The sequence below is a fragment of the Lissotriton helveticus genome, chromosome 11 (assembly GCF_964261635.1).
Source record: "Lissotriton helveticus chromosome 11, aLisHel1.1, whole genome shotgun sequence".
NCBI lineage: Eukaryota > Metazoa > Chordata > Amphibia > Caudata > Salamandridae > Lissotriton > Lissotriton helveticus.
In genome coordinates this window covers 152,083,820-152,111,364 of record NC_136072.1, presented here as the reverse complement: position 1 = coordinate 152,111,364, position 27,545 = coordinate 152,083,820, and the positions used below count along the sequence as shown (strand labels likewise).

General features: G+C 44.9%; 1 protein-coding gene across 1 annotated transcript in view; it reads left to right on the top strand.

Moving 5' to 3' along the window:
* WDR49 (WD repeat domain 49) overlaps positions 1–27,545 on the top strand; it is a 676,266-nt gene that overhangs the window by 581,946 nt on the left and 66,775 nt on the right. The window contains exon 16 of the mRNA XM_078668100.1: positions 10,872–11,038. Coding sequence (XP_078524226.1) covers positions 10,872–11,038 — 167 coding nt within the window. The remainder of the gene's footprint in view (positions 1–10,871; positions 11,039–27,545) is intronic.

Below are 27,545 nucleotides of genomic sequence, written 5' to 3'. Positions count from 1 at the left end.
GTGATTTGTGCGCGATACAAATGTCCTTGACTTGACTTTACTACAGCTGACCAGTGTTAAAGTGAATATGCTCTTTACTCTAAACAGAGTAACATTGGCTTTCGGCCTAGCAAGTGAACCTACTTGGCAGGCCCAAACCTTTTCTTTCGTTACATATGTCACCCCTGAGGTAGGCCTTAGGCAACCCCATAGCAGGGTGCAGTGTATTTAAAAAGTAGAATATGTGCTTCTGAGTTTTACATGTCTTGGTAGTGAAAAAGTGCTAAATTTGTTTTTCACTACGCAAGGCCTATCTCTCCCTTAGGTTAACATGGGGATTGCCTCAAGGCATCTTTTAAGTGCAACTTCCGATTGGGAGCAGATGGAAATTTGGAGTTTCATGTCTCTGAACTCACACTTTAAAACAAATATTTTAATAAAGTTGGTTTTTAAATTTCAGGTCTGAAAATGCCCCTTTTAGAAAGTTGACATTTTCTTACTTTCATCTTCTTATACTTCTACCTGGCTCTAATTAGACATCTGGATCAGAGTGGTAGCTGGGCTTTGTGCATTCCTTCTAGACAGTCACACAAGGGGCATTGAAGTGTGACATTTGCATCCTGATGGCCTATCACCAGGTTGATGGGCTTTCCTGCGGTAGATTAGGAGGGAGATGCTGACACCTGCACCTGAATAGGGCTGTGCTTGTCTCCACACAAAGAGCTGCATATCCGCCTGCATATCCCCCTGTAGTGCGTCTGGAGCCAGGGAAGGAAGGGCAGGAACCTTGTGAGGATCAAAGGCCTCTTTTGTTATCTCCCCACTTCAAAGACACATTTTGGTATAAGTACTGGATCTCTGACACCCACAAACTAGTTCACCTTGGGGTCCTGAGGAGACTCTACACCTAAGAGGAGCTGCCCTGGCAGGAGGGACTGCCGCTTTGTCACTTGCTGTTCTATGTTGGCTTGCTACCTGCTGATTGCTGTGTTGCCAGGAGGGACTGCCACTCTGCACTGTGCCCTTCTGTGTTTGCCTGCTGCCTGCTACCTCTGCAAAGAGGGAGGACTGAGCCTGCCTTCTGCATCCCACATATCCCCAAGGAACTGTAAGGGCTTGTTAAACTTGCCTCCTTTTGTGGCAGACTAAGGGTCATCAAAGTCTTCCGTGTGCTCCAACCAAGCACTGCCTGTAAACTGACATCTACTGCGGGGCCTTTTTGAATGCTTTGTTGGACCACCAGGCACGCTGCCATCGTTCAGTGCTGGCTGTTTTGGCCCGAATCAACTTTTATGCTCTGCAAGTCACACAGCTTGAGATGCTCCCAATTCATGTGCAGGGGCCTCTGCACCGAGAGAAGTAGAAGGGTGTCAACACTGGGTTGCCCGGGTGATGCTGCAGTGTAAGCAGCCAGCCTGTGTCATGTGACACTGCCACTGAATGTGCCATCGCTATTACCAAAACCTCCTCCCCCGTTACAGTACACCAACGAGAGAGACTGCCACACCCGGAGTCCATGAGGTGGCGCTGCAACCATCAACCAGGGGGAAGACGTCGCCAGTCCGCACCCCTAGCATGAGAGGCTGCAGTAGTGCGGGATGTGCCCCTGCAGCTCCAATCAAGGAACAAGGTACTTGTGGCTAGTGTGGCCACAGTCACCACTTGGAGCCATGACTACATCATGACACAAGCCGCACTGCGGATCCTGAGGGCACCCTCATTTTTTTAGGTCACTCAGTAGCACTGCTACTCCAGGGCATATTGTTTGCTAAGAACAACGGGTATGGTGACAACCCCACATTTCCCGCACCTTTTGCTTCAATATACCATGTGCTCTCAAGTCACCTGAATCAGATCCGAGGGGTCCCAACATTGCCCCTACGATACTAAGGGTATTTGGGAGGAAAATTACTTTGGCGACATTCTGATCTTCAGCGGAGGCGGCTGGGGTACGAATTGCTGTATCTCCCTTAAATGCAACACCCACAATTTGCTCACTGACAGGACATTGTTGGGAGACATTGCCCATTTTTTTAAAAAAAACAGTGTGATGTTTAAAGACACTTCCCTAATGCTAACACTGCTACCTTGAATTGGCAATATATGTTAGAACAGACTTTACCTACTACAAACCTGAGTAGGCCCAAGGCTTCTGGACAGCGCTTCTTGCAACGATTGCTAGAAGTACCATGAATACCTCAATAGAAGCTCACCGACTTATGGAATAACCATAATCTGAATGTTTATATATCTTAAAGTATTATTCTACTAATAAGTGAAGTACTCATGATATCTTAATTGGTTTTTTGTCATTGAAGCCTTGTTTTATCCAAATAAAAGCTACCTATAGTTTTCTAAAACTGGTGTCAAGTCTTTTTGTGGTGTTTTCACTGGGGTACTGAATTCCAAGTGTTGCACAAATACTTTACACATTGCCTTTTGGATAAGCGTGCCTGCTTTTCGCCAAGCTACCAAAGGGTGAGCACAGGTTATCTTTGGAGTGTAACTTACTTGCCCTGACTAGAGTGGTGGCTTTGCCTGGCTGAGGTGAAAACCCTCGCCAACCAGAAACCTAATATCAGCTTGGTGATCAGTGGTGAGGATAGGACTTGTGGGGCCGATTCACAGAACTAACTTAAGACAAAATCCTAAACTTACTACTTTTGGTATTCACAGAAGTTAGGATTTTGTCTTAAGTCTGTCTTAAGACAAACTTAAGACAAAACCCTAACTTCTGTGAATACCAAAAGTAGTAAGCTTAGGATTTTGTCTTAAGTTAGTTCTGTGAATCGGGCCCTGTGTTTGTGCAGTGTCTTACAGTAATTTGGTTCGCACTACCATCCACGTAAATATCAATTCGAATCAATTGTCTCTGTTCCCCACTGGCATTTTTTGTTCTACTCTCTTCAATTAGCATTTTTAATTTTTCAATTCTCAATGATCGATATTTCTGCTTTTTACTCAAATCTTGTCTCTGATTGGTGGTTCTGGATTTGCGCCTTACAAGAATGCAGTGTGAGCTGGCCAAACTTGAGGGTTATACTTTGCCCAGTTCAGGGACTTCTGAAAGGGGTTTGAGCTTCCTGCAAAGAGCACCACCAGTAAGGTAGAGCTACAAACAGCACTGAGAGCCTATTCAGAAGCCAATGCTGCATTACATGAGACCCCAGAGGAGGGTGAGGAGGAGCTGAATGTGGAGAATGACTTGGACCAGGGTCTGAGAGGAGGCCTTGGGCAGCTGTCTTTGGATGAGAGTAACTTGCTCCCAGGAGTAAGAGCCCTGTCTAGGGCACAGATCAGTGTGTCTTCCAAAGGCCTATCACAGAAAGAGCTGGAGGACAGACAGGAGGAAATACAATTTAAATTAAAGACGGCTAAATTGGAGAAGGAGGAAGCCTTGTAGGAGAAAAAGCTTCCTAGGAAGATAGTCAGGAGTTGAGCCTGACAGAGCTGGACATCAAGGGCCCAGACAGGCTAAGTCAATCAGTGATGGTGGCAGCTATTCCTCCATGCCTATTGAAAGAAGGGTCCACATACTCAAAAAGCTGGTGTCTGATTTTGTGGCGGCAGACAACATAGACAGATGGTTGGAGGCCTACGGAGATGCCCTTCAAATGCACAAGTTACCTGAAGCAGATTGGGAGGGTGGTCTTTGGAGGTACTTTCCACAGGAGGCGAGGGACGCTCTATTGGCTCTACGGTGGACTGACAAGATGAGATACCATTCCATGAAGGAGGCCCTGATCAGGAGATTTAGTCTAACCCCAGAAAAGTACAGGCAAAAGTTCAGCGAAAGCCAGCAGGGTTTCCAACGTACCTGGGTGGGTATTGTGGATTCGTTTTGCAAGGCATTGGATGATTGGATGAAGGGCAGTGAGGTGATAAATTATCAGGGGCTGTACAATTTGTTTGCAACAGAGCATTTGTTCAGTCTTTGTTTTCCAGATCTGCACCAACACCTTATTGACAGCAAGCTCACTAACCCCAGGGAGCTTGCTAAGGAGGCGGACCGCTGGGTCAGCACCAGGGTCCACAGGAAGGTATATGGGGGAGGGTCACCACCAGAAAAGGGAGTGGGAGGCTAGAAAGGACAAGGAGTTCTCTAAAGGGTCAGAGTTCCCATTCCCTGCTGAGATACAGAAATGGTTCCCTGCTGGTAAGCCTGCAGGGAAGGCTACTGTGATGTGCTATAAGGGCCAGCAGGAAGGGGACTACAAAGGGGATGCCAAGTGTCCCAAGTGTTAAGTTATAACGGGGTTAAGCCCTTACAGCTAACCGACCTGGGTCATAACAAGGTACATAGAGAAGATGGTCGATATAGCAGAAACATTTAAGAATTGTTGGAATAGTAGACCAACACAAGGATTGAATTTATAGTACACATAAGAATTTTAATTCTTTCAATTTTCAACATAGGATCTTTAGTCCTTGATTCTGATCATTCAAAGAATACATTTATACATCCAAGCATTTTCTACAAAATCTCTTTATATACAATATAATACAGTGCTCTAGGTGCACCGAAGGTGAAAAAGGAGTAGGAGTGATTGGGTTTGTGAGGGATGGGGTAAAGGTTAGGTGATATGAACAAAATTCTATCCTATTCAATAGAACCTTTACAGCCTAACTTCGGTCTGCAAGTCCCTTCATAAAACATTACACCTAGGACAACATTAGTTAGATATGAAATCCTATGGTGTATGTCAACATATGGGAGATTGTTGACGTTTCGACCCCTGGTTGTATGGGTGATTGGATCCTCATTCTGGGGTCTTCCTCAGGACAGGAAGGAAGAGCACCTGAAACCATAAGAATGAATCAGTCTTGGTTTGGGGGGACACCAGGTCTACTAAAAGAAAATTAATAACAACTAACAGAATACCTACATCAAAAGGTCGGCTGGTATTGTCCGATCTTCTTTGGTGGCTGTCAGGCTCAATAATATCTGTAATGGAGGTAGCCTGGTTAGTGGTCATGGTCGTGAGCAGCTTAAATCAGAGATTATTGAAGAGGCAAAAGGGGGGACCAGCGGAGTGGGTGCCGCTAATATTACCAGTGTTCTTTAGTTGGCCGGTAAAATTCATGGGGTTCTGTTGGTGTGGCTGGTCGGTCGACACCAAACTCCATCGAGATCCGGAGGCCGAATAGTCCTTGCGTCGTCAAGTGGCGGCGTCTACAAAAATGAAAGGAGAAAAGGGGTTTCAGAGCGGCATTCATGTGTAAAGGTCGAGGTTCTACAAAGAGTGCCTGCTCTACATAATCCAAATAAAGTGAGGGCATTCTTAGTGGCACAGGACCCACGGACGGGTCTAGCAGTGCAAAGATATCGTAATTGACAGCCTACTCAAGCGTACGAACACGCTTGTGGGCGATTGGGAAACTATCGCACCTCAGCTTCGAGGGCCTATATTTGCAGGTCATAATAGGTAATAATAGGTAAAAAGACAGAACAGGGGAGCAATACTTCGGGCTCAGTTCTTAACATTGCCAACTCGTCTCTACTAGAGGGCCTTGTAGAATGGTCACCATGCCCAGTATCGAGCAAAGTGGAAGGCATCTGAGGGCAATGTGCCGAGGAACACTACATAGGGGCCACAGAGTCTAAATGGCCTCATACCGGGAGCGGGGAGCTTCCTCTTACCTCTCCTTCTACATTACGATTCTCCTCAGTCGAGCCATCTGCAGCCGCGGTCCCGAGCTTCCAAAGGAGAGCACAACCCCCCACTGCTAGGCCGTCATTGGCTGGCTTGTATAGCGCTTAGGGAGGAGATGTCCCTAGATAGTGATGGGGAGAGTGCAAAGTTAACCCTAGTGTCACTGGGTGATGGAGAGATGGTACAGAAAGCCCACATTTTTGACAATACTAGGAAGTATAATCAGTGGGTATCCATCAATGGGCACAGGGTGGAGGCTCTGAGAGACATAGGAGCCAGCATTACTACCGTCAGGCGCCATCTGGTGTCTTCAAAGCAGGTTGTCCCTAACACGTTCCACTAAGTTGTTGCTGCTGACAACCATGAAAGCCAGTACCCTGCGGTCTTGGTTCACTTAAGAGTGTGGAGGGTTATCAGGCCTACTAAAGGTAGCCGTGAGTCCATCCATTCCTGTGGATTGTCTGCTGGACAACGACCTACAGCACACCGTCTGGAAAAAGTGGCGCTCAGTTCACACTTGGAGATGATGGGGTTGCCTGAGTGGGTGTGCCTGACCACACAGTCCATGGCAGCTTGTGAGAGTAGTCAGAAGGATCTGAAGCCTGAAACAGTGGCCCAGGTGCCTGCCAAAGTGAGACAGGGCAAAGGATGCTGGAAACCTGGTTCTGAAATTCCTACGGACCAGGAGGAGGCGGAACCTGAGAGGGAAGTCTCAGTGCCTACAGGGGAAGATGTAACTGAACAGGGGAACCTGCCCGAGCTGGCCAATTGGCAGCAAGAAGGGGGTCCCACCAGGGAAGAATTCTGTAAGGAGCAGTAGGAGTACCCTTTTCTTGAGGGCCTTCGGCGGCAGGCCGAGGCCCAGGCAGCTGGTAACACCTCTGGGCAGCACCTGATTTACTAGGAGAATGATCTCCAGTATAGTGAGCTTAAGGCTCCTGGGCCTGGTGCAACATGTGTGTTAGTGGTACCCCAACTCTTCAGGGCCTTTCTCCTTGGTCTGGCTCATGATGTGCCCCTGGCAGATAATTTGGGGCAAGATAAGACCTTAAACTGGCTTGTCCCCCACTTTTATTGGCCTCAAATGAGGAAGGCCTCAGATGTGTTCTTTAGGTCCTGTCCTAACTGGCAGGCAAGTGGCAAGTAAGGGTGGGAGTGCAAGGCCCCATTACAAATGTTCCCTATCATTATCACAGCATTTGAGTGGGTGGGTATCAGTGTTGTGGGGCCTTTGAATCCCACAACAGCCATGGGCAAAAAATGTGTTCTGGTCTTGGTGGACCATGCCACCTGGCAACCAAAAGCTATCCATCTCAGGACAGTGACTGCACTAGTGGAGGCCAGGGCACTAATGGGGATCTTTAACCACGTGGGTTTCCCCAAAGAGGTATTATCTGACAGGGATACCAATTTCATGTCTAACTGCATGAAGACCATGTGAAAGGAGTGTGGTGTTACCTTTAAGTTCACCACTCCTTACCACCCACAATTCAATGGGTTGGTTGAAAGGTTCAACCGTACCCTTAAAGGCATAATCCTGGGTCCACCTGAATGTATGAGGCGTAAGTGAGAAATCCTCCTGCCATGCCTTTTATTCACCTACAGTGAGGTACCATGGAAGGTGGTTGACTTCAGCCCTTTTGTACTTCTATATGGACACCCTGTGACATGACCTCTCCGTTTGGTTAAGGAAGGCTGGGAGCAAGCCCCCAAGAAGCCACCACAGAATGTAGTTAGCTACATGCTGGCATTCCGCAACAAACCGCCCGCGTAAGGAAGCTTGCATAGTAGAACCTTGAAATGCAGGTATGACCAGAATACCAATCTGGTTGAGTTTCAGCCTGGCCAAAAGGTGTGAGTAGTGAAGCCATTGGAGCTCTGCGCTCTCCAAGACCACTGGATTGGCCCATATGAGGTAAAGGAGTGCAAGAGTGATGTCACCTACCTGGTGGACTCGTAGACTCATAGGAACCTTTTCAGGGTCCTACACGTGAACCGCCTCACGCCCCACTTTGAGAGGTCTGAGATAACTGCCATGGAGATAGAAATCTTCCTGTGGGAAATTATAGAAGAATTGAATAAAAGTGTATTATTAAAATATAGAAGTAAACAAAAATTTGTTATTGAGAAAAATAAACGTGTAGAAATTAAAACGACTTATTATTAACCTAGAAATTATAAAACAAATTTACAGTACATGAAGTCCTCAACCTAACTGTGCTAAATAATACAGTAATTTAAATATAATAATTAAACTTATAAATATAAACTTTAAACAATCATTTAAAAACACGTCACCCTCGCTAACATTTTTATTTACTTTTTAGTAACAGTAAACTTGAATGAAAGATATTTATTTAAGTAATTTGAGAGTGTGTTGAGAATTAGTGGTTTGCTGTGTTTAGTGCTTGACTTACTCCAATGCTGTGCTAGAGTATGTTTGCGCATGTTACGTGTTTTGACACATTAAGGCAGTGGTAATTTTAGAACATTTTTTTGTGAATTGCAGTAGCCTTGCTCCTTTGTGGGTGTGTTTTTGTGCCAGTATGCACCTCTCATACCACTCCTTAATTTTCTGTAATTTCCTCCTATTTAGTAGTAACTATTCTCCATTTTACAACCACTCCCCTTGTCCCTCCCACAGTTACTACAAAAGTTTATACTTATTGCGGGGATCTTCACACAAGTGCCAGAAAACATAGGAGATACTGAAGGTGGGTGTCTCTGGCCATAGGCTTGTGAAGTGCATTTTGTAGTACCTGAATAATAATACTAAGAAAGAAACTGGGTTATTGGTTGAGAGGGTTGGAAGCCGCAGTAGAGCAATAACCACAATCCTTGTCAGGATGTACCACAAAAGTCCCTAAACTAACCTGTGCTTTGCCCGCTGGTAGCTTGGCACAAAGCAGTCAGGTTTAACTTAGAGGCAATGTATAAAGTATTTAACCAGCACACAAATAGTAATCAAATGAAAACAAAACATAAGAAAAAACCTAAATAGATTTAGAAAAATTGAGTGAATTGTAATAAATAAAATGACTTCAGGATGACAAAAATCCACTTAGTAGTACTGGAGATATTGACTTAAAAAGAATATTCTTAGTGAAAATAGCACCATGAAGCAGAAGTGCCACTCGGGTTCATCTGGTCACGCTAGACCAGGGAAAAGTAACAAGTTCAAGCTGACCACAATGGAGTACAGGTCGTGTAAAGGGACCAAGTTAGCCCTACTGAGGAGGTAACTTCTCAAGTCCAGCATGAAGAGTTCTGTTCACTTTGAGGGGGTGGGAAGAGGAGGCAAAGTGTGGGTCGAGTGTTGCTGCAATAAAGCTGCACTAATAATTTCTGAGCCTTCCGAAGTACACGCCACAGTGAATCATGACATCCCACTAAACAGGATGAAAGAGTGGAAGGAAAGCTAGGTAACAGTACTTAAAAGGCTTCAATTGCTACAACAAAACCACAGCCAGCAAATTATGAGAGGCACAGATGAGTCGTTCAAAAAGAGAAGGTTTTGTGCAGAATCTTCCCACTTTTGTTGAATGTCAACATAATTCCACTAGTGCAAATTACTGAATCGCACAACCTCTAATTCCAAGTTCTAAATGTCAAATCAGTTGACCAAAACAGGATCATCTTTACTTTCAGGTGGGAGAAAATGTTCTCAGTCTCAACGGAGACAGATGTTCTATGACTGGAGGATTCAAGTGATAAAGCAATACCTTTAAATTGGCCAGCAACATTGGGCCTCTCTTCAGCGGCCAAGAACATGGAGTAAAAAAGACCTTGAGCTTAATTTTTACTCTAATTGTTCCCAAAATTATTACATTATGTCCTTAAAATTACCAACTGTTAACTTTACCTAATGGCCATGGCTCCACTGGATTATTGAACCATCATTTTCACCTGTCCAACAAAAACTAGAAAAACGCAACCATTTAATGCTGATGTTGAAATCTTGACGTTTGCTTCTGGTGGAGGCAAACATTTCATTCAATATACTATTTAGCATTCACAAGGCTTAGTGGAACAAAGGAAACTAGTAACTCCCTGTGCATCCACCTGAGATAATCAAAACCATTTTGGTTGGAAACTCTGGAATGCTATTGAAGCACCCTTAGGAGCCAATCAGACCTCCATGAAGTCAGTAAATTCCTTAAAACATCCGTATTCCAATAGTCGTTATAGTCCTTAGCTCAAGGGGAGTTTAAGTAATGAAGATCAAGGCCATTTTCTCTGTACCGCCCGAAGCACATCAGAAGTACTGCCTTTTGTATGCCAATGGGTTTTCCTATAACAATTCAATGAACAACCAACGGTTAGCGATAACTAACCCTGGAGAATTACATGCACTGAGTTCAATCAGTTCATCTATAGACCTTAACAAGAAAGAGCCCTTATTGACTGGGTTTTTAGAGTTTGAAGAGCGTTGAAGGAAGATCCTCACTATCTCTTGACTGGATTCTTCCTGGATACACCATGCAATAGGAAGTTCCCTTTCCTTCTTATGTCACCTTTACTTACCTAATTTTTCAATTTTCCAACGTTTCTGCAAACTAATCCACAAGATATCATACTACCAGCACAACCAAACTATTAGTTAAAAAGGTTCATTAAAATTAATAAAGTCCTTAATATCACATTTTGATTACAAACAGGTACAATTATCATTGAGTTCAACTTTCAATATTAGTATAGCTCGATTGTAAGTGCAGACATAATAGTGAAAAACATTCGCACCGCTGCCATATTGATATATATATTAATATACTGTTCACATTGAATGTTCATTACACTTGTGCACTGTCTACTGGTATTAATGATTCCCTCTTGTCTTTGCCTAGTTTATGACAGCAGAGCGCTAGCTAATCGTTTTTTTTTTTTTTTTTTAAACTGCAATGGCATTTGATTGCTGATTGTTGCCATAATTAGGTCAGTTAGCAGATAATTGAGTAACCCTCATTCGCCATAAATTACTCATTTATGTACAAACTAACACAATAATGAATGTTAATTAAACTTTTTTTGTGAAAAATGTGGTCTGCATACTTGAATTTAAAAAAAAGAATCAGTTGATTAAAGTAATGAAATGTGGCATGATGAAAGAGAGCCATTTGTTATTGTTTATAAATAATTTAGTAATTTGCCAGCCCCTGTACTGTTGAAGTTTGTATTGCTGAAAACCAGTGCATCATTTCTACGATCCAATTTATATTTTACAATGAACATTTTCTTTAGGAAGAACACTGGAACATTAAGGATTTTGCAATCTCTCCAGGGGAAGAAATAAAACCGGAAGATGCAACTATCACACAAGAAACATATAATATCCATGATGAAGATAATCTTTTAGTAGACTCACAGGTTTCTGTGCCTGCCACCGAGGACAAAGAATTGCCATACAAGTAAGGTACTTTTTAAGGAACAGATTTCTAAAGTTAGTATGCATGCAATTTAAACCTGAATTATTTGATAACATTTGACATTTCTGTAGCACAAGTTCAATTTCTTTTGCCACACTTTTGGCATCACTTTTCATGCACCATAGATTATCACAGTATTTATTTATGGATGCAGTTTTATATAGCACGATCTTGACCCCTGAGTATCAGAGAGCACAAGAGGAAGAATATGGACAACAATGATCTTATAAATAACAGATAAGCAACAAAGAAAACACACAGACTAGCAGTTGAATCAGGGGAGAAAGGTCAGAAAGATTGTATGTATTCAAATAGATCAGATAAGTCAGAAAAGGGGATGCAGAGTGCATGAAGCTTCATCTAAAGTTTCTCTCGGGCAGGAGGATTCAGAGTTCCTTTTTAGGTTGAGCATTCGAGACCTCTTGTATATACTTTAGTATATACTTATATGTGTATGTACTTTGTGGGCTCTGGGGATTAGTCCTAGGACTTGTCTGCTTCTGCTTAGGGACTTTTTTTCTGTTCAACTTCCTCTATTTATCTGTCTTGATAGGAAATGAACAGTAGAGGTCAGTAAAATAGCAGAATTGCTTTCTGCTTGTTCAACTGCCTCTATTTAACTGTCTTGATAGAAAGCGATCAGTAGGGGTCAGAAAAATACCAGAATTGCTTTCTCCTGAGAGACTTTTTTTCAATTTTTCTGGCAACTGCCTCTATTTAACTTTCTTGATAGAAAATGACCAGCAAAATACCAGAATCACTTTAGCGTTCTCTAGATTTCAGTCCATTGAAATTGTTTTCCACGAGCACCCGTAGACAAGAATATTATTTTCAAATCTTGTATTTTCAGTGATATGACCACCGAAGGCCCTGATTTTATATTAATAACAGAGCTTTGGACTATACCATTTCCCGCTGAAAGGCAATATTTCTCTCAATGTGTTTCCATACCTGGCATGTCTGCAGTTTGGTGCTTCCTTTCCCTCCATGTTAAAGAGCAGTAGATGTTTCAGCACCCAGGCTAATGTGCTGCATAGCTAGATACATATAAGGTCCTAAAGGCGAGACTGATTGCATTGCAAATGCTTGTTAAACGCTGTAAGGGTTAATATTTTGGGAAGAGCTGATGGGAGTTTCAGTTTCTTGTTGCACTGCCGGAGAATGCTGCTGTCATACAGCACTCTTGCCTAAATGTCAGAGGTTCGAGGGGGTTCAGCATTTTTCAATTTCACCTGATCACCAAAACGTAATCAGTTTTTCAGCCAAGTAGGAGGGCATGGCGTTGTGAAGGGCTTTCCGAATGACGCATTCAGTCTTAAATCGGGCTTTTACTTCAATGGGGTGCCATTGTAGGGTGCGAAGAATATGAGGAATATGATCATTTTTTGTAGCCTCTCACAAGTGTGAATATGATAAAGTGCATAAAACTAAAATTATGTAGGTCCGGGGGGGTAGGTTACGCTTTCTTAGGAAGGGATTATTTGATGGTTAGACTGAGAATCACCCTGGGTAGATCTGGTAATACTTCTAGTATTTGTTGTGCATTCTCCATATTTGCTGTGCAAAGTTCCCTCCCACTCACTACCACCATCCTACAGATCTTCTACCTATTGTCATGTCATTTTCTCCTTACTTTTCACATTGACATTGCGTTGGACAGATTGTAATAGAATCCTTTAATGGATGACTTGTTTGTAACAGATCCTTTTAGGCTCTTAGGCTCTTAAAGGACTTGGAACATGTATTGTCAAACCACAGACTGGAATTGTCTTTCTGTTTTGGTCCTATATCATTATATTAGATTTTGACATCAAAATATGTTAGTTGAGTTGGTCGTTTTGCTACTATGATGATTTGTTTGAAGGCTGGTCCTATTAATAAACCCATAACATTTTAGTTGTGATTGCCCTTAAGTGTAGAATTGGTGTTCCTGCAATTATTGTGTGTGCAAATCATTAGCATGCACATGTGTTGATTTTTTAAATCAGTATCACATGTACCCAAGTGACAATGGCATGTGCAGGTGTCGGATGCAGCATTTTGCTTCACGTAGCCTACGAAATTCTGAATGTGAATAAAATGTCAATGGTGGGATTAAAGGATCAATATAATATTATCTCTATTGTTAAGCCCACTGATCAAGCACTCAAATGTATTCTGGAATACATTCACATGATGGAGGACTGAAGTACGGAAAATTCTCTACCACCACCCAATTATAGTTACAGTAAACCCCAATTACCAATAATTAGTCAGTTGGCAGTGTAGAAGGTCCAAGCATTTATTATGACAAACAAAACTCTGCCAGAGGAGCTTCCTGCGACCTCTCCCCACGAGGTCCGCCAAGAAGACTGCTGGCACACTGTCAGTACATCACATATATACAGTTGCATTGGCATCATCATATCCTAACATGGAAAAGTACAAATTGGTACAAGCTGGCACAGACAGAAAGGAAAGCCCATATATGGCACACAATGCGTTCCTGGTTTCGCTCATCCTAGATTTAGCAAGGTCGAACGGGTGACTCCCTTCTGCCGTCTCCGAGACAGTCCACCCCGCACCCCTCCCGGAATGTGCTTATCGGTCCTTCTTCTGCTACCTATAACCTTGACAGGCCTAACGAGCCGAAACAGCAGATTTAGCAACAGTTGGGTTATTTCTCAGGAGGACGACTCTGGTGCAGGGAATGAATGGGGCTTGTTAATGCAATGCTTTCAGCAAGGCCACAATATGGCGTGATCACGTGAAGTGGTGCAAAGCTATAACGCGTAAGGCTAATGTGTACGCACATAAACGAAAGTATTTAGTGACATCATGCTAATCATAACATATCGATTATAAGTATTACTGATCATAACATATTGATTAATGGGAAATCGATTCCGGTTCCTCAAACCCTCCTTTTAGCGTGATGTAGCTAAATGCAAAGACAAGCAGTCAATCTTCAAAAATCTCTTCATTAATGGTCATTAGTTCATGTACTCCTTGTTGCAGCATTTGGTGTTTAGTAGGGACAGTGTAAGGCACGCAAAGCGTAGTCACTCGGGAAGCACAGTAAGAGCAACACGCTGGACCACATTGTATCAGGACACAACAGGTAAAGATGATACCGGCTGCCCCGCCCAGGATCAATAGTAATTTCCATCCCCAAGTGGACAAGAGGCCCCAGAACCATCCCGATAGTGACCAGGACCCATTTTCGGTGTGCATTTCAGAAGCAATGCAGTGCAGTTTCTGGATGGCCAGATGAACAGAGGGGGCGGAGTCAGGGATATATACGCAGCAAGAACTGCCAATCACGCGGCATGCTCCGCCCCGATCAGCCAAGATAACGTCCAAAACCATACGGTTTTGGAGCGCCACGAGTCTCGTCGCCTGAAGCTCCACAGTGAGGTTGGCTAGGATGTCAGTTGTTATGTTTAAGACATTTTCCACTATTCTGGACAGTCTCCTTATTTCCCTGCTATTAAATATGGGACCCCAGAACGGTGTCAAGCCCTTGCTAAAATCCGTGAATTGCTGCAAAGAGGTGTCTGTTTGATCAACTTCGGTCATATCAAGTTGCCTGCGCTGTCTATTGGGTAATGCAGGGGATGCAGTGCTGACAGGGAGTGACCGCGCAGGGTGTAGCTGATGTGTCTTGTGATAGTCAGATGGAGCTATGTATACAGGTGGGTAGAGGAAAGACAAATAACAACGTCCTGCCCAATTGCGTGGTAACCATGTATATGCATTCTCTCCACAGACAAAATACACATTGGGTGGAGTTATCAAAGGGGGGCTAATGCGTTTCTTCAGACGATAGGTGTAATTGCAGATACTATCTCCAACCTGTATCCGTCCCACCCTTTGCACACAAAATGCAGAAGAAACATTCAAAATAGGAATAGGTACAACACGGTCTCTGGTAACATTGCGTTCAATAAAAAGCTGAAAATATTGCGTGGCATTGAATTCTCTAAAATCATAAAGTTCGTTCTGCAACCAAGTTTTGTTCATTGCTACCAAATACAGCTGTATACATGCCTGTGGGTCTATCCTTCCCCGGCCTCCTGTTTCCTGTTTGGTTGAATCCATAGTGCGTGCCAACATAGTCTAAATTTATATTATGCTCATTAACATCGAAATCCCTGCGATGTTCACCCCAATATCGGTATATGGCAGAGAACAATTTGTACCGAGCCTCGCAGCTGCCCAGATAGGACAAGGGTAGTGAGAGAAACAGATCATGATTGTGTACTGCAGATGGTAGAAGCCCACAAACCCAGCAATCAGTAGTGTTGGTGACACTGTGCGTCTGATGAAGCATTTCAACAAATACATTTTTAGCATATTTCTGACGGTGTGCCTTTGTGGGGTGCCAAAGTGAACAGAAAATGCTCAGGGGGTGCAGTGGTGGACGGTAGGAACTTCTGCAAAGGGTATTCATACTCTAAGTATACGAACAAGCCCATGAACACCGCTACAATAACAGCTATAACCACTACAAATGCTACTTTGACCTTCGTGGTCCATGTCGAAAACATTGGTTCATAAAAGGGTACGTGTCGTGGGGCAATTGGGAATTCTTCTTCTAAAACAATACGGCCAAAAGGGTACATTCCTAGCTAAAAGTCCAAAAGTAAGCCTAGCAGTCCGTCCTGCCAGAGGGTTCTTCTTCCCTGTGTCTGTCAGAGTCTCACAGGCAGACTCCTAGCGTTCATCCCAAAGAAAATCAACAAACAGTGGTCCGAATCCTCTCAGTTGCACTTTTGCAGAGTTGAGTCTTCTTTCTGAACAGAGCACAACATTCAAAGTTCCAGCTCTCAACGAGTTCAGTCCAGTGTCTTGCTCAGCACCTCAGACCAAGAAGCTAGCAAACCCTGTCCTATGCAACTGAGTCTTCCCCTATCTCCTGAGGATGGTGTCTGAGGCGCTGTATTTTGGCTTTCTTGGCCGCAGGTTGTATCGCACATTACCCGGCACTTCCTGATCGGGAAAAAGTGTGTCAGGTACTTTCTGCACATGAGAACTTTCACTTGCCGGGGTACTGACAGCAGGATTCAAAGTTTTTGCAGATTTAGTGGAGACCAAGTCGTCTGGTCTCGCCTCTCCCTCCTCTAGCCTTGGTTCGATCTCACAGGCGTCAGAAAAGGGTACGAATGCAGCGGCTCTCTCTGTTTCCTGCATCAGAATTCCCCCAGGGCGTTGTTGATGATAAGGAAGCGGAAAAGGCAGCCTTTTTAGATGGGAGACGTGGATCCAGTGTTTTCTCCCGTCCACTTTAACCGCCGTCCGGGTAGCCAGGAGAATCTGTCTTGGCTCGGACCACCTTGGAGCCAAACTGGTGTCATGTTCAAATTTCTTCAGCAATACCCACTGGCCGGGTTGCAATCGATGACCGGGCCCTCTGGCAGCGGCTGCAGTACAGAAGTTACCTGCTGATGAACAGAACAAAGGTCTTTAGTCAAAGCATAAAGGTAATCAATCAACATAGGATATTCAATGTCCGCAAAGGATCGTGGTCTGGGTACCCCCCACACGTTAGCAGGCCTACCAAATATTATCTCATACGGGGAGAGACCAGAACGAGAGTGTGGGGTAACACGTAATGACATGAGGGCTAAGGTTAAGGTGTCAGGCCATTTTAACCCAGTGCTTTCCTGTATCTTGGCCATTTTGAGCTTAAGGATGCCGTTATATTTTTCCACGAGCCCTGCTGATTGCGGATGTCGGGCAGCGTGGAACTTTTGCTTAATGTGCAGACCCTCGCAGATATGCTTGACAAGGGCCCCATGGAAGTGGCCCCCATTGTCCGACCAGATCAAACGGGGCAATCCAAAGCGGGGCACAAACTCTTTTAAGAGGGCTTTTGCTGTGGCCATTGCAGTATTGTCCTTGGTGGGGTAGGCCTCGACCCATTTACTAAAAGCACAAACCACCACCAGGACGTATTTCATGTTATTGACGCTCTCCATATGAATGTAATCCATCTGGAGCACTTCAAACGGCAATGTAGGAGGTGCAAAATTCCCGCTTAAGACACTTTCCCCTTTTCCTGGATTGTGTTGCAAACAGACCATACAGTATTGGAACAAGCGGACAGCCGTCCTTTGGATATTCGGGTTGTTCCAAACTGGGTCCAGGAGCTCGCAAATACCTTTTGCTCCTATGTGTGCTGGTCCGTGTGCCATAGTCACAACAGCCTGTACTAGTGCATTGGGCAATAGCCATCTCTGTCTTTCTGTCAGATCAATCCAACAATTATTTTCATCAAGTCTTCCTACCTCCGTTTCCCATCTCTCTAACTCTGCAGGGGTAGCCTCTTTCTGTAACTCTCTCACACTCTCCATTGTATTATCAAACAATTCAGAATCCTCCACCCATCTTGCAGAGGAGTTGACGAACATAGCGGACATCGGGGTTTGTGCTGTCTGTTTGGCCACCTGATCCGCAAAAGCATTTCCCTCCCCCACCTCATCCACTATTGCTTTGTGTGCACTGCATTTGATGATAGCTACTTTTTTGGGTAGAGTGAGGGCGTCTAACAGCCGTAGGACCAAGGGACCGTTCTGTATTTTCTGGCCATGGGAAGTAAGGAAACCCCGCTCCCTCCACAACCGCCCAAAACTATGGGCCACGCCAAAGGCATATTGGCTGTCTGTGTAAATGTTGACTTCCAGTCCCTCACTCAACTCACAGGCTCGCAACAGGGCCATGAGTTCGGCAGCCTGAGCTGACCCATGAGATATTCGGAATGTTTCGACAACTGTCTTCAAAGTCGTAATTGCATATGCAGCTGTTGTTGTCCCATCTGTCAGTTTAAAACAAGATCCATCCACATATAACTCCCCTTGAGGGTCATGTAAAGGGGTGTCAGTAAGGTCAACTCTGCCTTTAGTTTCTTCTTCAGTGCAATAAATGCAGTCATGGGGATCTGTATTATGTTCACTCGTAGGGAGTGGTAGCAATGTGGCAGGGTTCAATGTGGCACATCGAATGATCGTAATATGTGGTGCAAACAATGTCAGTTCATATCCAGTGAGACGTGTACTTGTAAGGTGTTGCGTTTTAGTTTTATTTAGTAAGGTGTCCACTGCGTGCGGCACCATCACGGTCAAATTAGAATTCAAAACGAGCCCTTCCGACTGCCGGATTGCCACCGCAACAGCTGCTGTGGCCCTCAGACAGCTAGGAAGTGCTCTTGCAACATTATCCAATGTGGCTGACAAATAAGCGCACGGTCTTTGCTTACCACCAAAGTCATGCGTTAACACTGAAAGTGAGCAACCGTCAACTTTGTGTACGTATAGTACAAAAGGTTTACGATAGACAGGAGTGCCTAAGACAGGAGCGGAACACAAAGCAATTTTTAAAGAGTCAAAAGAGTACTGGCATTCATCCGTCCAGGGTAGGGGTTCATGCACATCTTTAGTGGTCAGGTGCAACAGAGGCTTAGCAAGCAAGGAAAAGTTAGGTATCCATTGGCGACAGTAAGAGGTAATGCCAAGAAAAGCGCGAACTTCACACTGCGTGCAAGGTACAGACATGTTAGAAATGGTAGTAATACGTTCAGGTGTTAGTCGTCTACCCTCCTTCGATAGTAGATGACCAAGGTAGGTCACCTCCTGTCGACAGTATTGGAATTTTGATAATGATACCTTGTTCCCTTTAGCGGCCAGATGGTGCAACAATTTAACCGTGGCCGCTTTACAGCCTTCTTTCGTGTCAGAGGCAATGAGCAAGTCATCCACATATTGCAAAAGGACATTGCCATCCGGCAGGTCTAAATCGTCCAGCAAAGCCTTAAGGGCTTGGCTATATATACTTGGGCTTTCAGTATAGCCTTGAGGTGCGCGACAGAAGCGGAAGCTTCGACCAGATAACGAGAATCCGAAAATCTGCCTGCTATCAGGATGAATGGGAATGCTGAAGAAAGCATTTTTCAGGTCAATGACCGAAAAATATTGGGCAGTTGGTGGGATCATTGTGAGAATCGTGGTGATGTCGGTCACCACGGGATATTGCGGCACCACTATTTTGTTAACAGCTCTCAGATCAACCACAAAACGGTAAGCAGCACCCTGCTCACCAACCTCAGAGTTCCTTTTCAAAATCGGGAGGATCGGACTATTGCAAATATTAGCAGCCGTTTCTTCTACCACTCCTTTATCGACCAGGTCCTGAATAATGCGCAGCAAAGCCCATTCTCCTGCTGGTGCTATTTTATACTGCGGGATGCGCGGTAATTTTGCGCCTTGTTTCAATGTAATGTGAACCGAAGGAATATCCAGCTTACCCACATCCGCATCCCCCGTTGCCCAAAGTGTGGCGGGAATGCCATCGAACTCAGACGGAAGGCGTTCACCCTTAGCGAAACATTATTTCACGTGATCAGCATAAGGTCGGATCGTTAAATAAACCCCGTCCGCAGAGCAATGAATTGTTGCATTCAATTTCTTTAGTATATCTAATCCTAACAAATTTTCCCCGCAATGCGAGGTCAGTAGTAGAGGAGTGTCAATGGTGGCAGGACCGATCGTGAAAGGGAGAGGTCTAGAGATGGGGCTGACAACTGGGACTCCCGAGAATCCCACCGAAACATTATTTTGCCCGGACAGAGCCGCCCCTGGAACCAATGATCGAGCAACGGAACTATTCATTGCTCCCGTGTCAATTAGGAAATTCTCAGAAGTCCCCAACACTTCCCCTTTTACATAGGGTCCCCTTTGATTGACCGGGATCGACACTTGGCCCCCACTCTGTCCTTGGCTGTCCTATGCTGTCACGTATGCGTCTTGGTCCTCGTATTCATGGCCGTCATGATAGTACTGCCTGCCTTGGTGACCGTCAAAATGGTTCTTTTCCGACTTGCCTGATCTCTCTTCTCTGTGCATGTCACTTCGGTCGGAGCCGCCTCGTCCTCGTCCTCGCCCTCAGACCGCTCCGTTCTGGGCAAGCAGAAACGGACACTGTGCTTTCCAGTGCCCCTCCTCTCTGCAATAGGAACACTGGTTCAGACCTATTGTCGGGGCTCCTCCTGCACCTCTGCCTGTACCCGCCCCTCTGGACATAGTTCCTCGGCCTCCTCTTCCCCCTCCTTGTCCCCGAACTACTTGCTGCAGCAATACTCGAGTTTTAAGATCCTTGGTCTTCTTCTCCACCTTCTCTTTATTCTCGTTCTCCCTATGTTCATAGTACTGGGCCATGCTTAGAATTACAGACGGGGTAGAGGTGGTCCATGTACTTTCCGCCGCCTCTAATCGAGCAGAAATTTCCGGAGCCAAGTTCGTAACGAATCTGTTAACAAACAACCTAGTTCCACCTTCAGTTGCCAAATCTTGCCCACTAAAATCAATGAAAACTTCCTCAAACCTTGTGAAGAAGTCCGACACACTTTCATCCTTCTTCTGCCGACAGGCAGACAATTTGTCCCAGTTAACCTTTCTTGGCGGTAGCAAAGCATGCATGAAGGCTATAATTTTTGCTGGCATGGACGTTATTTCAACTCTTGGTTTGTCTCCTGGCTTGCGATCCTGGTCCCACCCCTTTAACTCCTCCCATGACCCCCCTAGTTCAACATGATCTGAGTCATGCACCTGTCGCCATATGTCAACAGGTACTAATAACCCAAAGAACAACTCGACATCTGCTAGTGTCATGACAGCGGAGGCAGCTGCCTCAGTCAGTTCTTTATAGTATGCGGTAGGATTCTTTCGGGGGTCGGGTAGTTGGGATTTCAGGGCCAGAACCTCACTTCTCTTCCACGGGGTGTAAACCCATTGTTCCTGAAACCTAGCGGCTATTCCTGCTCGTGTGATTGCCTGGTTACCATCCCGCAGTTCAGGGACCTCGGGATGGTAAATGGGATGAACCTCCCGCATGGGATGCTGTGAAGTCCACTGAGGACTCTTCAAGAACAGTCTTCCTCGGTACTGAACCAGGGTATCTATATTCTTGAACACCTCCCTAGGGGTCAGACTAAATTTATGGGACCAGTCCCGGATATTATACAATATCTGAGGGGCAGTCCCATCCTTGAAATTGACCTCCCAAGACCAAATGAGTCAATTAGACATCTGGAATATCACGCGTTGCTGCATTACCGGCTCTAAATCTTTGACCGTACTCCATATGTCAGTCACGGTGTACGCGTCGCTCCTTATCCACCTAATGGCCTGATCTTCTAACACTTCCTTCTCGCCATATCCCACGGATGATCTGGTAAATAGACGTTTGCCTTCCATCCCTCCGGCTGCCCCTCTGGGAGTCTGCTCCAAGACATCGGAGGTGGCGTCGGCCGAGGAAGGAACCCACTCGGGAGTCGGGGTACTTAGTTGTATACCTAGGGGCGCTGGCGCCTGCATGGAATCAGGGACAAGTGTGGTCAGAGGGCCTGGAACGCTAGTAGCTCGTCCAGAGGTGACAGAGCCCCTTTCCTCTGGTGCGGATGCTCGAGGTCTGGCCTCTGGCTGGACAGGTATTGCGGGATATACACGCTGTGGGGCATATGGCGGAGGAGGTCTCGCATCCAGCAGTTCCTCTATCTCATCTTCAGCTCCCTCTCGAGTTACATAGCTTTTGTCCACCTGTAGTCTAAATTGTCTGTCTGCAATTTCAATATTCTTTTCTATTCTATTTTTGTCGTGGGCAATAGCTTTCTGAGTTATAGTCTGTCCTTGCTGTATCTTGAGGAGCTTCTCCGATCGAATGCGCCTCCTTTTTGCCTCTTTCTGCCATTTGTTAAGAGTATCGAACATAGACTGTCGACTACGTTTAATAAAGAGGCGCTCTTGTAAAAACTGAAGCTTCTTTTCGTCAAAAGATCCAGTTTTTGGCCACTGCAATTCTACGTTGTCCTTAGTGTATTTGTGCCATAAGGAATTAAAAATAAGGGGGCCAATACCGTGCTTGCAATACATATCATGGCTAGGTGTCCCTTCCGGGGGGGCGGGTTGACTCTCGTCCAGCGTTACGCTATCGCTATGGACACAGCCGAAGCCTAACTTGCTAAGACACGGCATTTCCCTCTCCTTTGTTTTATTTCAGCTGAAAAGGAATAAGTTTTATTAATTACAAAATACCCGAACCATATATCATTCAATCACGGTGCTCTCATTCACATGGCCATGTCTTCATTTAAAACCATACACACCTTGCATTATGCGGCTTCAAGGTGACATAACATGAAAACACAAAACGTACCAACAGGAACACAAATATTTGCAATCAAAAGGTGGAGCCCGTCGACTCCCACCTATAGAGAACCCTTTTTCTACTATTCAAAGCTGCAAAGAACTATTTCCAACAACAGTCTCGTGCTCAGACTGCCTGGAGATAGTTACACAGGTTTTAAACCACAGACCGGCCTACAGGCCATCCGACAGTATTCATGGTTCACCTCCCGAACTATTCTGGCTAAGCCCGTGTTTCAAGCGTCGCTCCAGATTTGTCCGGGTGCTACCCAATCTCAACCATCGGCTTTCCCGAGAACAGTCCGGCCGAGCGAGAACCGCAGTTCCCCTGAGGCGTGCAATCCTTATCTCCAGTATTCTACACCAAACACACCAGGAGCGTCCGCACGTGCAATCTCATCATTGCCCCCGTCGGACCCCCTAGTCAGAGTTTCTTCGTGATCACAAGTCACCAAATGCTGAGTACCAAATCTATTTCAGAGTTTCTCCGTGACCACAGGTCACCAAATGCTGAGTACCAATATCCAGATCTGCAAACGTAGTCCAACACAAAACGAGACACAACACTCACCTGGTGCACGCAGGTCTGATTGAACGTTCTCCACTGCCAACTCTCAATAAGGCCAACGTGGCTGGTTCTCGGGTCACGCCCGAAGGACTCCGGCATGAGGCTACTAGCAGCTGAGGTCCCCTGGATCGGGAGGGCGGAGCAAACCCCAAATTCTTGCTGGTCTATTCTGAATCCCCCCGATCGAGAGCACCCCTTTCAATGTCCCTTCGATCGTCTGTGAATACACAGGGACAGCCCCAACGCGGAGTCCCGGCGGAGTCGCCAACTGAAGTACCGAAAATTCTCTTCCACCTCCCAATTATAGTTACAGTAAACCCCAATTACCAATAATTAGTCAGTTGGCAGTGTAGAAGGTCCAAGCATTTATTATGACAAACAAAACTCTGCCAGAGGAGCTTCCTGCGACCTCTCCCCACGAGGTCCGCCAAGAAGACTGCTGGCACACTGTCAGTACATCACATATATACAGTTGCATTGGCATCATCATATCCTAACATGGAAAAGTACAAATTGGTACAAGCTGGCACAGACAGAAAGGAAAGCCCATATATGGCACACAATGCGTTCCTGGTTTCGCTCATCCTAGATTTAGCAAGGTCGAACGGGTGACTCCCTTCTGCCGTCTCCGAGACAGTTCACCCCGCACCCCTCCCGGAATGTGCTTATCGGTCCTTCTTGTGCTACCTATAACCTTGACAGGCCTAACGAGCTGAAACAGCAGATTTAGCAACAGTTGGGTTATTTCTCAGGAGGACGACTCTGGTGCAGGGAATGAATGGGGCTTGTTAATGCAATGCTTTGAGCAAGGCCACAATATGGCGTGATCACGTGAAGTGGTGCAAAGCTATAACGCGTAAGGCTAATGTGTACGCACATAAACGAAAGTATTTTGTGACATCATGCTAATCATAACATATCGATTATAAGTATTACTGATCATAACATATTGATTATTGGGAAATCGATTCCGGTTCCTCAGGACCATTATGATTACCTGGCAGTGCTGGATTTTCTTGCTGATTTTGTGTGCCCTACTTCAGGGGACACATTTGAGCCCCATTTCAGTCCCCATCAAATGATTGTCTCAGTGACATTACATGGTCTGTCAGACATCAATAGAAGCTAAAGCTCAATTCACTGGAGCACTTTATGTTTACACTGGAGCAAATTCTCTTTTGCACCTGCCTGCCTAACAAGATCAAGCAATGTATTCGCTAACACATATTACATACATTATTTAGCAAAAATAATGGAGCAAGATGAATTTGCTCTATTGTTGTGCTTACAAGTAATGCAAACATTTTTTTTCCCATGTTTCAAATAGAAGATATCAGTTTTGGTTCTTTTGTCAAGAACATCCAGTTTTGATGGGTAGCTTACAGAAGTAAACAAAAATGACTTAAAAAGTTGTATTTTATTTAGAAATTTAGAGATCATAAACTGACAAGTTTAAATATGTGCAGACACAATATAGCAAACCTATTTTGTGCAGTGTGACGTGCTTGCTTAATAGGGAATTAGCCATCAGGATGCATTCCAAACTAAAATGTTGCACTACACCAAAGGACAGAAGAGTCCCTTGCATGGTAATGGACAGTTACTCCTACCGAGTGCCTACCTGAGGTGATATCTGGATCCTTCGTAATGATTTTTGATCCTGAGCGAGCAAGGATCATATGTGTGCAAGATGACCTAGGCTTGTCTCACAGATTGCGGTCTTGCTTTGAGCAGGACTGGTGCCCAAAGTGCTACCTACTACGTGAGGTGAGAGGCTACTGCCTTCACTGGGAGGCAAGTAGCATGAGCATGGCCGTACAGTGTTTTAAGGAATTATGATCAGTAGAGTGAAGAGGCCTTTTTACCCGTGTCACATAAGTGGGCCTACTTGCCCACTCGTGCTCTGCTGCTGTGTGCTTAACTTTCCATTGACCTATATTAGGATAAAGGCCCATACATCCCAGCACGTGTCTGCGTGAGTGGCGCTGGGACGTATGTGTGCCTATGAAGTGGTGCAGCACATGAAAGCCTGCGTGTGTGCGTTGCATGTGCACAAATGTATGTATGGGTACATGTGAAGTACATAATACATGGAAGCCTCTGGGCTCCACTTTGAGTGACCCAGGGCCTGTTGGAGAAGCATGTGGAGGTGGAGGACGCAGGGACACTTTGGCTTTCGCAAAGCTATTGTGGAACTTATAATACAGGAAATCACTAGTGTGGAAACATAACAAGATGAAGGACGGAGGGCTGAAACTTTTCAAACACTCACCCCCAGTTTAGAGATCTGGGTTAAATCCATTGGTCTAGCATGGTCTAGCTTGGATGTTGCCTCACTTAAATGAGGAGTAACCACGGTCCTTAGATCGGAAAGTGGGACTTGAGAGTTGACTCAGGTAATGCTAGCGTGACTGCCCTATGACGACTGTATATATTATTAGTGCGGTGCCTTATTGTACTTTGTGTTCGTAGATAAATACCCCTTTTACATAAAAGCAAGTATTTGATTGGACAATCATTTATTGGGGATTGCTGGATGCATTTTGAGTTGTGAGCCTGTGTTCACCCTACACCTACCTCCTCCACGAGCAGCCTTGGACTGCTCGATCTACGATAGTTCTGAGAGTCAAGTGCTGAATGGTTACTTGGCCCAGTAGCTCAGAGCCCATAGCAGGCTGGCCCCTTCACACCATGAGTAAAAGGCCTTAACCATCATGGCTGGGCCCAGTAGCTCCTGTGTGCCCTGTGGCCCTCTGAGCAAGGTTGTGACAGAAATAAACTGATTTCACACTATAAGAAATAGAGGCAACACATTTATTTTCAAATGTAAAATGGGATTACACTGAAACAAAAAAAGTAATGTGACAAATACATTTTTCTACAAGTTTAAAATTGAAGATAACACTAAGGCCCGATTTGGATAGGCCAGCTAATTGCAGAGCCATACAGAGTAAATTGTGTAATCGGTAAACACAGATTGTGTGGGTTTCAGTTTTCACCTGTGTGAGAAAACAGTGTTTTGTTGCTGCTGTCCCAACACTTTTTCCCCCCATTTTGACTACTATGTGCTGGTTTTCTGACTTTGAATGTGCCCTGGACTATGCTAACCTGGCCCCGGACCAGTGCCTGTGTTTAAAGGTACATGTTAGTAGGTGTAATTTCAATTGGCACTGACATCCTACCTTTAAGCCCCTAGTATATGGTATAGCATGTAGGTTTAGAGGCCCAGCAGATTTAATGCTATTATGTCTGCACCGCTGTGATGCCTGCTGTCATTTTAAAAGCCAGCCCCACCTTGCAGGCTGCTTTTAAAATAAAACAGTGTCCAAATTCGACTTTCAAATTAAAGGTACTTCCAAAGTCTCAAACTACCATATTTTTATGGTATCCACCATGTGAAAATATGCCGAGACATTAGAACATATATTTTATATACCCTGGTGAGGCAAAAACTGCCAATTTCATGTTTCCATATTGTAGTACATTAGATCCACAGGCTAACATTAGAAGGCTTTAGTTAACATTAATAAAGTCTAACTATTGACAGGAGTGAGATAAAATTATTTTTAACTGTATGAACACTGATGGTACTGTAGAGTTGAATGAGACCCTTCCCCCCCACTGGGTCAATTATGATAGACTTGAAGGAATCAGTTAGTGCGATAAAAGCTATTGCAGTGAGCAAGGCTGCTGGCCCTGGTGGCGTCCCCGTTGATCTTTTTCTCGCCGACATCTATGGCTGGGCTCGGTACTTTAGCAAACCATCAAACTACATAATGGATGGGGCAAGTGAAAATATGAAGGATATGCTGCATGTACGTGATGAAAAGAAGGTGTTCATGCTTACTGTATAATTGTGTAAGAAATTGTACTGAGAGTTATCAATAAAATGGAGGGGGAAGTATTCCCGCTAGTTGGAAGGCTGCAGAAATTGTTCCCATTTTTGTAAAGGGCCGGAGGGATTCCCCCTTAAACTACAGGTTTATTAGCCTAATAGATGCAGTCTTAGCAAGGCAAACTCTGGGTAAGCTTGAATCCTGGATTAATGACCATCAGGCCCTCTCCCCCCTGCAAGCAGGGTTTAGACGAGGGAGTAGCACAATTGACCAAATCTTCAGGCTTTTTTTAATATACTGGAAAACAGAAGGCAAACCTATACCTGGTCTTTGTAGACCTATGGTCTGCATTCAACTTTATGCCCGTGGCAAACTGTGGAAGGTTCTAAGGAACAGTGAGGTCCAAATCGATCTTCTGGATGTTTTGGTTTACCTCCACCAGGATCCGTATGCCCAAGTGAGATGGGGTTGGGGTAGGGAACTGACTGAACGGATCGACATCCTGAAAGAGGTCCAGCAAGAATGCGTCCTCGCCCCCACCCTATCCTCCCTTTATTTAAATGGTGTGGTATCTTACGTGGAGGATCCCTTAAATGATGCCCCTCGTTTGGGTGGCCGCAAGATTGCCCTATACTGGTACATGTTTTTACTTATATCCTCTTAACCAAAATATGATATATGTCTCGACGAGGCTCCTGATGGGCCCACCATAGTAGCCTATGTTTCACTTGTCTAAAAGTATATTCTAATGGTGTGGCTCGTCATTTGATGTTTTGCCAAGGTTGGATTTATTTGAACTATTACAACAAAGAAGTTACTGAACTTGCTTTTCGGATGTGCCTGAATTCTGCCCTGATGCAGCCTTTTCTGATAGGCCAGCCTTTGACAGGCTGAGCCAGGCACTCTTG